This window comes from Amblyomma mixtum, chromosome 2 (assembly GCF_055824585.1).
Source record: "Amblyomma mixtum isolate Tamu chromosome 2, ASM5582458v1, whole genome shotgun sequence".
In the NCBI taxonomy this organism is placed as follows: Eukaryota; Metazoa; Arthropoda; class Arachnida; order Ixodida; family Ixodidae; genus Amblyomma; species Amblyomma mixtum.
The window spans coordinates 14,489,483-14,501,646 of NC_143013.1; the positions used below are offsets into that span (position 1 = coordinate 14,489,483).

At 45.0% G+C, this 12,164-nt stretch overlaps 1 protein-coding gene across 1 annotated transcript; it reads left to right on the forward strand.

Annotated features, from left to right (window-relative positions):
• Positions 1 to 106: 106 nt before the first annotated feature.
• LOC149358486 (pre-mRNA-processing factor 17) lies at positions 107 to 10,624 on the forward strand. Its single transcript, XM_089570569.1, has 12 exons — positions 107 to 303; positions 521 to 607; positions 811 to 940; positions 1,341 to 1,570; positions 2,963 to 3,059; positions 3,465 to 3,679; positions 4,924 to 5,071; positions 6,485 to 6,600; positions 6,746 to 6,956; positions 7,751 to 7,851; positions 10,134 to 10,177; positions 10,381 to 10,624. The coding sequence occupies exons 1-12, from the start codon at positions 136 to 138 to the stop codon at positions 10,556 to 10,558; spliced, it is 1,725 nt and encodes a 574-aa protein (XP_089426695.1). The 5' UTR covers positions 107 to 135; the 3' UTR covers positions 10,559 to 10,624.
• Positions 10,625 to 12,164: the final 1,540 nt, after the last annotated feature.

Here is a 12,164-nt window from a genome sequence, read left to right on the forward strand (position 1 = left end):
GGTAAAATATTAATTCTAAAGTCCTTCAGTAAAATGTTTCGCCTTACTTTTAATCTAAATATGTCAATAATGTGCTCTATATTTGTTTGAAAATTTTACTTTTACAACTGCGGTCCTGACACACCAAATGTCAATATGGCGGCAATGTTGTCGATCTGCGAGTACGCGAGCAGCGACGATGAAGATGCGACAGAAAAAGAAGAATCGAAGGAAGATTATCCGAAACCCAGTATTCCTGCGCAGTCCATTGTCGCGATTCAAAGCAAGTACAATTTAAATGCAGCTCCAGACGTTGCCATTAAGGTAAGTAGGTGCAATATCTTCCCGAATTCGCCCCATACTTCTCGCGCACTCTTTAGGTGTTTGACGCGTAAAACCTTTTTTTAACGAACCTGTTGCAGTTTTACGTTGAGAATCACGTAGTGCTCAAACGAACATAACATAAGGCACCAAGCAAAGGAAGTTATTCATTTGCGATCATAAAACTCAAGTGACGTTCTGTCGTCGTTTTTACCTCTAGGAATCTGTCGGCGGCGTGAAACCGATCGACCCTAACAGCAAGGAGCTGCTGTTCAATCCGAAGTTTGATAACCTGTTCGCTCCTGTGGTGAGTATCTTGTGCACATACTTCTGCTCTGCAATGTTAAGTCTAGCGCGAAAAGTTGAGAGACGTAAACAGGATTATGTACCCATTGTAGATGTGCCATTGCAAATAGTTTGTGGCCCGCTACCTTCACAGCATGTCTTTTATCTATTTCCATTGTGTTGCTACGAAATCCTCCGTTCTACACGATTGTGTTTCTCTTCTAGGTTGGGCCAGAAAACCCCTTTAAAACCCAGCAGCAGAAAGCTGTGAAGAACACCCTAGCCGGATATGTCGAGCCAGCTCACGTTAACGACTTCCATTTTGAGTCGCAAAGACTCACATTTAGCAGTTATGGTGAGTATGTTTGAGCCAACTGGCCTTGGAACATTGATTTACTGTCCACTGATACAGGTAGCTTGCATAGCTTTAATTAAATACTGCAGTTGTGGTAATAAAAGCTGCAGTGAAGCAAGCGAGCTAGCGTAGCCCGGCGTCGTGAAGAAGCACTACATCGAGTGAAACATGCTTTGAATGATGCTATGCTCGAACATACACATTGTCAACTCTTTGTCATCCTAGTGAGAGGGTGCAAACTCTTGTTTTTACACCTTCAATTATGCAAACCAAAGGAGCCTTTCTCATGTGCAGTCCAAGTTTGTGCCTCTTCTGTTGTTCTTGGAATAAGCATATGTGTGCATGCTCTCATTGTCAGTGATGCTGCGTGTAATGCTCGTCAACCCCTATTGTCATGCAGGTTATGCACTGGATCCCACAGCAGATGGCTCTACAGAAGAGGGCCATAGGATGATTGGTTCCACAGATGGTGCCTCATCAAGCAGTTCTTTGACTGTGTTTGAGAAAACGAAACCTCGACCGGGTGACAAAAGGAAGAAGGCAAAGAACAACGACCCGTCGGACATTGATGGCTTTGCTGGCCCCTGGGCACCGTATAAGGATGAAAAAAGGAACCTCAAGCCATCTGAGGTGCCTTCCCATGTACACTTTGCTTTCCAGCCGCTAATCTGTGATGTGAATAGAAACTTCACCTGAAAGACATTAATTGTGCCCACAGAAACCTGTGGTATAAAGTAGGCTGTATTGTTGCAAGGCAACCTGCAATAGCTTCCCACCATGCAGAGGAAGCAGGTTAGAGGAGAATGAACTATGGTTTCATGGTGCTACGTGCCATCACATAACTCCAGGCTCGGGCATCCATGCTGGCCCAAAACCACATATTGAATATGTGGGTCATGCCGGGCACACCATAAACTGAATGCTGTGAACAAGGCTTGGGTCTTTTGTGGTATACAATGCTGTTCTGTTTTTGTCGTGAGCCAAGTGCCTGCAGTGCCTACTTTGAGAGCAACAGTAAGCATACTATAGTTGCTTTTGCAAAAGTAAGGAAAGAGTGCAAAAGCTAATGGCCCTAAAAATATTTTGTAAACAAAGTTGCAGCTATGAATGCGGCCTTACTGAAATGGTCCACGTCATTATTGGTTGTTTACTGATAAACAAGAATCGTGTCCTATGTTATACCTCTATCTGGTACACGGGCACTTTCAAGTGGCTGTTGAGTTTGGAGCATTTGATATTCTCAATCATGATTGACTTCGAAGAAGTTGTGCTGCTGCTATGCACTAACTTGATTGCCAGTGAAAGGTTCCATTACATGACACAAAGCTCTTTGACGCCTCTATCAGCACCAATAGCTCTGTAGGCATGCAAACAATCAGGCCACACATTTAATCTGAGAAGATTAAAAGTGAAACGTGCATTCAATATACAATTTATCTATAAATTGGTGTATTGTATATAAATTATATGATTCTGTACCTTCTTAAAATGCATTTTAGATGAGCTGTAGTGGCACTCGCACGCAATGGAGTAAGCTGTTGTCAGATGTTTTTTATGACTAGCAACAATGACATTATGCTTGCTGCATTGTTTTATGGCTGATATATGTTTTTCTTTATTTCTGTGTGCAAAATAACTGATGTATGTCGAAATTCAGCCATTTTTATGTATTATACTGCTCTAATCTTATTCCTCGATGCGTAGCTGCAAGCACCCACGTCCGAGAGGGCACACCACTGTGGCACGAAGGCCTTCAGAATCTTTATCAAGTTCTGCTCTGAGCTACTGACACAATAGGCTATCGATTTAATGGCCATTAGAGGTGCCTGTGTAGCAGCACTTATTTGGCCGCTGAGTCAGTAGACTATCAGTTTACCATGTGACAGGGGTGTTGTACGTGAGGAACTGCAGCAAAATTGGGTGCAAGTGTGGACCTCCGTTCAATATTTTAGCAATATGTATGGTCCCAGTAGGGAAGCCTGTTTCTAATATTTGCTTTCGTGCACATGCTGCTATGGACAGGAGGAACAAGAGGAACTGGATGAAATTATGGCCAAGAGAAACAAGAAAGGTCGGCGTGCTGAGGACAAGCCTATGGAGGAAAAGACAGTGCTGCACAGTAAGCCTGTTTTTGTTTACCTACCCAAGATGTCATGGCCATTTACATGACCAAAAAAGACTAAACTAGTAGCTAACTGTAGTTGTAGTGCAGCAAACACTACGTAACCAATTCTGGTGTTACTCTTCTCATTGGTTGTGGTAAAGGCATAGTGTGTAATTTCTGTTGAAATTTCAGCTGGGACATAAGAGGAACGCTTGTACTGAGTTCATAAATCATCCACTTATTTCCAATCAAATCAGTAAACTGGAGTACAAGAGAATGGAAACACAGCTGAGAGTGACAGGCTGATACTTAGGTGCTTAGCGTTGAGGGCACAGTCAGTAAGCACATTGCGTAATCTGTCCCTCGAGTGAACAATCAGTGCTCATTCTTAGCTGATTTGTGCGCTCTTTTTCATTGCAGTCAAGGACCCATACGACTACCAGGGCCGGTCATTCCTGCACGTTCCACAGGACGTGGGGGTGAACCTTCGCTCCAGCGAGCCGCCCGACAAGTGCTTCCTGCCAAAGCGGCTCATCCACACGTGGTCGGGCCACTCCAAGGGGCTGTCGGCCATCCGCTGGTTCCCCCGCTCTGCCCACCTACTCCTTTCTTGCAGCATGGACTGCAAGGTCAAGGTATGCCACCCTGCCCTAATGATTTGCAAGCACCATCTCTGATGCCTGAATGCATAGCTTAAAAACACCATTTCTCACATTGCCACTGGTGCAGGGTACAACTTTTTTTTTCCTTCCTGATCCACATCTGTGCTTCAAGATTGCATTGAAGTGACACCTCAGATGAAGTGACACCTCTCATTGAAGTAACACTTCAGGCTGAGTATAGCACTAAGTTTCGCTAGATTACTTGCATGTTTTGTCGGGAATAAAGTGATCCCCTTGTCAGCAGAAGTGTTTGACAAAGACTTCAGAATTTAGCAGATTAATGTGTACAGCTCCATCTGTCACTAGAATGTCAGAGTCCTTACCATCTTCTCTATTTTTTTTTGTTCTGCGTTTTCTTTTTGCATTCGGCGGGGTGGTCCCCAGGCTATGGGTTCAGTCCTGGCCGCGGCGTCAGTATTTCAGTGGAGGTGGAACACAAAACCGCCCGTGTGCAGTGGCATGTTAGGTTAGGGTAAAGAACCCCAAGTGGTCTAAATAAATCCAGTGCACTCCTTGTATGTTGTCCCTCATGGCACATGTGTTGCCTCAGGACATTAAACCACATAATTGAAGTTTTAAATTCTTTCTGCAGACATCTCATCCTTTTGCAACAGATGGCACTGTGGCCCCTTTCTTTGCGAAGTCATCCATTATCGCATAAACTTGTCTGCTATCAGTGAGGTAGTATTTAAATTTATTTTGTGTGAGCTGGACAGGTGCCATTGGCAAATCTAGGTATTGATCACAGCAGCTCAGGCACAGCTACTAAAAGGGCTCCGCTTGCCTTTGGATAGGACAGACCAACTGTGAACACTTGAGTGAGGATTGCAAGTTCAGCAGGTTGGTCGTCTGATTGCATGATTAATGAGAATATTGCATATTAGATGGAGCAGAAAGGAGGAAACATACATTACTGGTGCTGATTTACAACCGAAACTTTGCAGTTGATATATGGAAATTGATGGCCTATTTTCCTTTCTTTCTTCAGCAGTTAAACGTGTGTTGTTAGCAACTTTTTATGTTTTTCGGTATTCCTTTTTGTAATAAACATTCAGCTGCTAGTCGGTACTAGTGGTGTAGGTTTTTTTTTCTTTGTACTCCATTTAGTTAGTGCTGTTCCCGTTAAGTATAATGTAGACTGCGTATAATAAGTGTTGTGTATGGTGAGATCTGACCCGTTTTATGCTCGGCTTTTGGCACATTGCTGACTGCTGCAGCTGTGGGAGGTATACAACGAGCGGCGATGCATCCGGACGTACAATGGCCACCGCCAGGCGGTTAGGGACATCGCCTTTGACAACAAGGGCGAACACTTCCTGTCGGCTGGATACGACCGTTACGTCAAGTTGTGGGACACCGAGACTGGTGAGCAATTTCTCTGTGCATTGGCTGCCTGGCATGAGGCTGTGGGAAAGTGATTGCTGTATATATCGGAGATTCTCAAACTGGGTTTCAGGGAGCCCTTGGGTTCCTTGGAGTATTTTTTGGATTCCTCGAGCACCTAATCAATGCATACGTCAACCCTAGCTTTCCTTTATCTACTCTGCTCTGAGATGTATTTTTTGGATTCCTCGAGCACCAAATCAATGCATACGTCAACCCTACCTTTCCTTTATCTACTCTGCTCTGAGATGACCATTCTATAATTGCTTATAGCAGACTGTTTCAATATACAGCCAGTCATTAATTAAATTTCGGCATTTTTTGAACGGCCATGCATCTGCATGCTTTTTGCATGTATGTTAGGCAGTAAGACCTGGAATCCAGGACACACTGAGTCCTTCAGCATGTTTTCGGAGCTGTTGGGGTACCCCAAAGCTGAAAATGTTGAGAACCCCTGGTGTGTATGTAGAAAGGGAGGGGGTTGGGGGGGGGGGGGGGGGGACTGTTGTCAAGGTGACACTTGTAAAGGGCGAAATCATAGCCTTTCTTTTTTTTCTAGCCTCTTTTTATTTATTTTTGCGGCCTCTGTAATCACTGTGAGAGCTTTCGAAATGACCTGAGTTGCCTGAGTTGCCATTTTTTTACAGACTAAACTGTGCTCTCCTTGAGTGTGTTTCTGACAAACTTTTGTTTCAAATTTGGGCAACATCAGCTATTCTATTTTTTTCTTTCCCTGTTCACTATAACGAAGTTGTAGCCACTCAAATCGTGATCACCGTCAAGTGGAGAGGTTGCTGTTGCCGCTGCTCAGTTCCTGTTTACACATGGCACATCTCAGGATTTTAAGTTTTGTCGAATCAGAGTGCATAGTGCAAGCGCATCGCGGAATGAGGAAGGTGACGACTGCTTGATTACCACTTAAGAGTAGTCAGTCATTATGAAAATAGTTTTACGCTATTTCTTATGCATACAGTTCCATTTTCCCTGAAATACTTTGGGAAGAGCATCTGAAGTTCTTGATGCAGCTACAAATGCCTAGTTAGGGCATCTTGGCCTTGTAGGTCAACTGATCTAGCACATCATCTCTCTTCTTGAGAAAGGTTGCACCCCATTGAACCGTTATGTCAGAAGCCCAAAGCGGAAACATAGAGCAAGACATTATTAGAGTTATGTTACAAGACAGTAAGAATGAGGCACGTAACAATGGTTTTTTTCTGCACAACGAAAATGTGTTTTTTTCCTATGATAAGAAAAGCGCTTTGTAAAATGCTTGGCCAGACCTAGCTGTTCACACTGATGCAATATTGAGACACCTCATGTTTTACATGCTGTCATCGAGTAGTGCAATTCCCGTTGTTTTCTTACAAATTAAAGCTATTTCCTATGCTTTTGCAGGCAACTGTGTAGCGAGGTTTACCAATCGCAAAGTGGCTTACTGCGTCAAGTTTAACCCTGACAACGACAAGCAGAACCTCTTCGTGGCTGGCACCTCAGACAAGAAGATTGTCTGCGTAAGTGCTCTTTCAGTTTCTGTTCATGCCTTTTTCTTTTTCCATTTTCCCCCATCTCGGGAAATGACCAGCGTACCGTTGCTGTTGTTTCGTGTGCCTGTCTGCATGGCTTTCACATACAGTTTGTGCTTTATCCATGTGACAGTGGGACATCAGGACTAAGGAGATTGTCCAGGAATATGACAGGCACCTGGGCGCTGTCAACACCATCACTTTTGTCGACGACAACCGCCGCTTCGTCTCCACATCTGACGACAAGAGCATGCGTGTCTGGGAGTGGGACATCCCTGTCGACATGAAATACATTGCAGACCCTTCAATGCACTCTATGCCTGCTGTCACATTGTCACCAAATGGTATGTATAACTCACTTGGAGAGCGTGCGTTGCATTACGTAGTCAGTATTATCTCTCTTTACCTTGCTTTGTGTTTCTGTGAGGCTTGATACTAACATTGTGCTATTCCCACTTTAGCAGTGAACCAACTGTACTCTCAAAAAGGCTCTGAAAGACCCCTGTCTGCCGTTTTGTCAGATTTACTTGTATTTCATGAAAGCACATATTTCCACTGCTGGTTACTATCTTGATAGACGAGAAGAGCGCATTCAAAGATTAGAAAAGATAGGTGTTGGGATCACAACGCAAAAGAGCACAAATTTCAGAAAGGACACAGAAAGGAAAGACGAGACATTCAGGGTCAGTGTCTCGTCCTCCCTTTCTGTGTTCTTGCGCTGTTTTGCTGTTTTGCTTCGTGATGAACAACCAACTAGCTCCGGACATGTTATTCAAGCGTTCGGAGTGCTGCACATGCAGAACTGGCTTGCACACAAACACAGGCTCTGGCCCTGGCATGCGCTGGTGCTGTACCCTGCCGAACACTATGTGTGCTGAAAAAAGAAAGAACCAGAGACTGAGAAAGGCCACCATCTGAGGAGCACATCTTATGGCCCCAGTAGTCCTCTGTGCAAGTGTTCAGTTTACCAGCAAGCCAGTTCCAAAGGAATGTTCAGATCAGCTTGTGCACTACTAGGGCTTCTTTTCTCGCATAGCTAAGCTAGGAGTAGTGTCGTACTAGCATCATCGTTATAATTTAGACTTTAATAGTTCTCAGTGGACAAGCAGTATGGCACCTCATACTTCTTCTCTTGCAGGTAAATGGTTGGCATGCCAGTCAATGGACAACAAGATTATGATCTTCTCGGCTCTCAACCGGTTCAAGCTGAACAGGAAAAAGACGTTTGAGGGGCACATGGTACGCTATTATTTTAAGTGCTTTAACCTTTTACTAGATTTGGAACACATGAAACACCAATTTCTTATTTTATTTCCCTTAATGTTCTTAGAAATTTTTGTTTACTTTGATTTATATCTGATAGCTGGACTTATTTGGACCCTTGCCACAGCCCAGTGTTTCTGGAGCCCTTTTGCAGAAAAAAAAAATTATGTAATGAAAAAAAAAGAACAAAAGTAATGGATATTAGTTGCTGATTTGGGGGGGGGGGGGGGGGGGGGGGGAACTAGAGCCTGTGTGGCTTTCACTGGCGCTGAGTTTTATGCAGATGTTCCTTTTTTGGAACATTGTTAGTAGTAGCAAAATTTAAAGACCCACGGTACTACTATCTTGGAGTCTCCCATATTACTATGGCTGGCGTAAATCATGCCCCATTCTGTCTATCAAATGTGTGGGTGCAGATTTGTAGATGGTATTGAGCAGTGCGTTCGCGGGCAGGGTCCCAAGCACATGCTACATATGATGCACCCGCTGCATGTGGTACCTGGGAGGCGTTTCGAAGTGTTTGGGGCGTCTTCATGACCATGCATCCCACCCAATGACGTCAAAGATTGCTTTCCTGCCTGCCACAGCTTTTGAATTGCCGAATGCAATACAGCTCGCACGCAGAGTGCTTTTCTGTATAATATGCTCCCGATAATACTCCCGATAATAAGAAAGATGGAAGATAATACTCACGATAATAAGAAAGATGGAAGAAATTCGCACTGCACAGATCATAAAAGCTGTTTCAGACAACACTGGCATTCTGAAAATGGGAAGTGCCAATGTTCGAAAAGTTGAACATGGAAAAAAACATGCTTAGTCGCTGTAAGTGCCGCAACTTTTTTTTTTTCACTGATATCTTGGAAAGGGAATGTGAATTGCCAATAGCAACATTGCATCATAAGTCGAACCCGGATATATCGAACCCGCATATTTCGAATTATTGGCTATATCGAACACACAGATTACCCCCTTGAATATACCATGTAAAAGTATAGGACAGTTGCGTTGTATATCGAATTCCATTTTCGCCGGACATTGGATATATCGAACGCCGCGCCGCGCCCCTGGAAGGTGCGCTTTCCCCAAAGACATTCCTGTCCGGTCCTCAGCCGCCTCAGCGGAGAACATTTCCGCAGTCAGCAGGCGCAGGGCCCTTTTTTTTTTTTGTTCCCCGTTTTTGCGCCCCACCAGCGCGAGCTTTCCCGCTCCTCCTCTCCTCCTGTACCGCCGGCGTGTGCTCCGTCAAGGTCATTGGAGATCAGCGAAGAGAGAGCGCCGCATGGAGACGCGCGGCGACCACGCTTCTTGGGGAAAGAGAGAGAGAGAAAACGGTCGCTCGTGGGCACATCGTGGGTCTGGGGAAAAAAAGAGAGCTCAGAAAAAAAAAAAAAAAACGAAGCCCAGAGCGCCGATCTTTCTCCCTGCTCTTTCTTTTCCCTCTGTCGTTCCTTCGCAGCCGGGTTGACTGCCGCTCGCATAGGCTTCGCTCTTATCGCTCCATCTGCGCCTCGCGTGTTTTTTTTGTGTGTGTGCCTGTGTTTCAACGCGCGACGTGAAGCAGGCCCCAGTAGCCAACTGTTCTGGCAAGGCAGGCCTTGAAGTGGCCGGAGATGAATGTCAGGAAGATTTAGATGACGATGAGTGCTTGGACGACGCGTTTCGCGACTTGTCCAATTTTCTCGGCGCCCTTCCGTCCGAAGTGACTGTTGAGGACTTTAACGCTGACAGCGAAGTTCAAGCGGTAGCTGGCGTTCAAGACGCCGACTCCAGCGACGACGAGGGCAACTGTGTTGTCGAAGAAACGCGTCCGTGCGCAGCCACTGAACTGGCGTCAGCGTTAGCCTGATTCAGCGCTGTTGCGGCGAAATGGAAGGCACTGTGCTCTCGCACCTGGACAGTCTCGAGAAGATCGAGGCCAGTGTTTTGAACTTCGTTTCCCAGGGGAAAAAGCAGCCCAAAATTAGTGATTTTTTTTCCGCGAAATAAAGCGCTTTCACATTGCGCGCCCATACTATGTGATTCGCGGCTGTTCCAAACGGTAAGCCACAATTTGTTATGATCGGGAGTGCAGTTTTAGCCTATATCTGTATATCGAATTTTCGCTATATCGAACTATTTTCCGATCCCCTTCGAATTCGATATATCCGGGTTCGACTGAGTAAGTGCGGCATAGTAAAAGCCTGCATTGCGTTGCTGTTAACCTTTCCTTTTTATGACTTGTGTCTGCCATCTGACAATGACTGTTTTTGTTTCAGGTTGCTGGATACGCTTGCGGTTTGGATTTCTCACCAGACATGAGGTGAATTTACTTTTGTTTAAAAGCATGCAGCTAGTGAAGTTTTCTGTTGAGATTTGAGTGTTGTCACACAACACTCCATTTTTCCATTTTCTTATCTGAGAAATTCTATAGCAAGCTTCTGTTCTACTTTAGGGCATGCTTTGTAGCCCGCAGTGTTGCTTCCTAGGGCTGCTCATGATTATGACTGTCTTGTCACGTTGCAGCTACTTAATATCAGGCGATGCAGACGGCAAGCTATACATCTGGGACTGGAAGACAACCAAGCTGTACAGCAAGTTCAAAGCTCATGATGCAGTGTGCATCAGTGCACTGTGGCATCCACACGAGACCTCCAAGGTGGCCACTGCTGGCTGGGACGGCACCATCAAGTTCTGGGACTGAACATATCACAAAACATTGCTGTAAATAAAACTCACTGTACCATAGCAAACAATGCCAACCTGACAAGCGTGCCAGTCTATTTCCGCGCAATGGTATCATGGTATAGCTTATACACGATAGTGAACCCCCTTCATAAAGTTTACACGACAGCTGCAATCAACACAGTATGTAACGCCTATGCTGTTCATTTGCTGGGCACAAATTAGTGAGTTTAATAGTACATCACTATAGCAGCCGCAGCTTAATGGAAGCAGAACGCAGAATTGCCTATGTCAAGTTTTGCTGCCTCCTTAGAAAATCCAGGTGGTCAAAGTTATCTTGCAACCCTACACTAATGTGTGCCTCTTGGCACTAGCTTGATATAGCGAGCATTTTAGCAGCTGGAAATCAAGAAAAATTTTAACATGACTATGCTCTCGTGTTGTAGTTTCCGGGGTTTAACATCCCCGAGCGACAGGGACTATGAGGGCGCCTTGGTGGAGGGCTCCAGAATACTTTCGACTACCCGAGATTCTTTAACGTGCACTAACATAACACAGTACACGCCTTGCGTTTCGCCTCCATCGAAATGCAGCCAGGACCGAGTCCGCGTCTTCGGAGATCTGCAGTAGAGTGCCTCAGCTACTGAGCCATCGTGATTTGGCATGAACTTAGTAATCTATTCCTACATAGTCTGCATAGTAGCTTTATGAATGCAGAAAGCATTATATGAATTGTTTAGGTAATCACTGAAGGAAGGGATTGAGGAAGGTGCTGAAGCTGCTGCATAACTGCACACCAAACCCATCTGCGCTTGGGATCGTGGTGTCGACACTGGCCTTGCACCTGAATGCTATAAGGAGGAATCGACCCTGCAGACATAACCAGCGGGCATGCATGAAGGCTTTGAGGCCCACATGTCCGAGATTGTGCATCATATGCACAGCCGTCAGCAGAAATTTACAGGATGCGGGCTCTGGAACAAATCTACATATTGAAGCGCTGGCTCGCAACCCGGTCGCCTGGTAGTGATGCTTTCGGAAGGAGCATGGACATCCCGTCGCACTTGCAGGAATTTAAGGCAATTAGCTCGTATGACAGCGTCGAAGTAATTTTTGTTTTTCTGCACAATCACAACCTGTAAACTTTTGTTGTCCTAATAACAAATGGCTGCCGACTGTGCCTCTACTTCTTGAAGTGCCCCTGGAACGCTTTTCACCGAGGGCAAGAAAAGCGAAAGACTGATAGATGTTGATAGCTGACATTAGGCGCCTTTCGACTACTGAATGCTATCGATGTGTTGAACGCACCCTTCGCAATTGGCGCCGCCTAACATGCGCTGCCCTGAACTCAGTATTAGTGCACTGCTAATAAAGAAAGTGGTAGTCAGACAGAGGTACTGGTTGTTTAAATGGCGCGAAAATTTATAGTGCGTAGATTTCCTCAGAGTGCTAATATAATTACAGAATTTAGAGCTGTGCAGGATCTATCATCCTGTTGTAAAAATTTTCGATCAGCTTCTGTAGCACCAGAGATATCGGCAACTGAAAACTACTCCCTCCCTCATTCAACTAGTTTGTACACCAGAACCTGCTAAAAAAAAAATTACAGGCCTGGACTATGCTGT

Excerpts from the sequence above, each read along its gene's own strand:
- LOC149358486 (XM_089570569.1), top strand. The coding sequence starts at position 136 with ATGGCGGCAATGTTGTCGATCTGCGAGTACGCGAGCAGCGACGATGAA. Across the intron at positions 6,957-7,750 it reads TGTCACATTGTCACCAAATG|GTAAATGGTTGGCATGCCAG; the intron begins GTATGTATAACT and ends CTTCTCTTGCAG. Across the intron at positions 7,852-10,133 it reads AGACGTTTGAGGGGCACATG|GTTGCTGGATACGCTTGCGG; the intron begins GTACGCTATTAT and ends TTTTTGTTTCAG.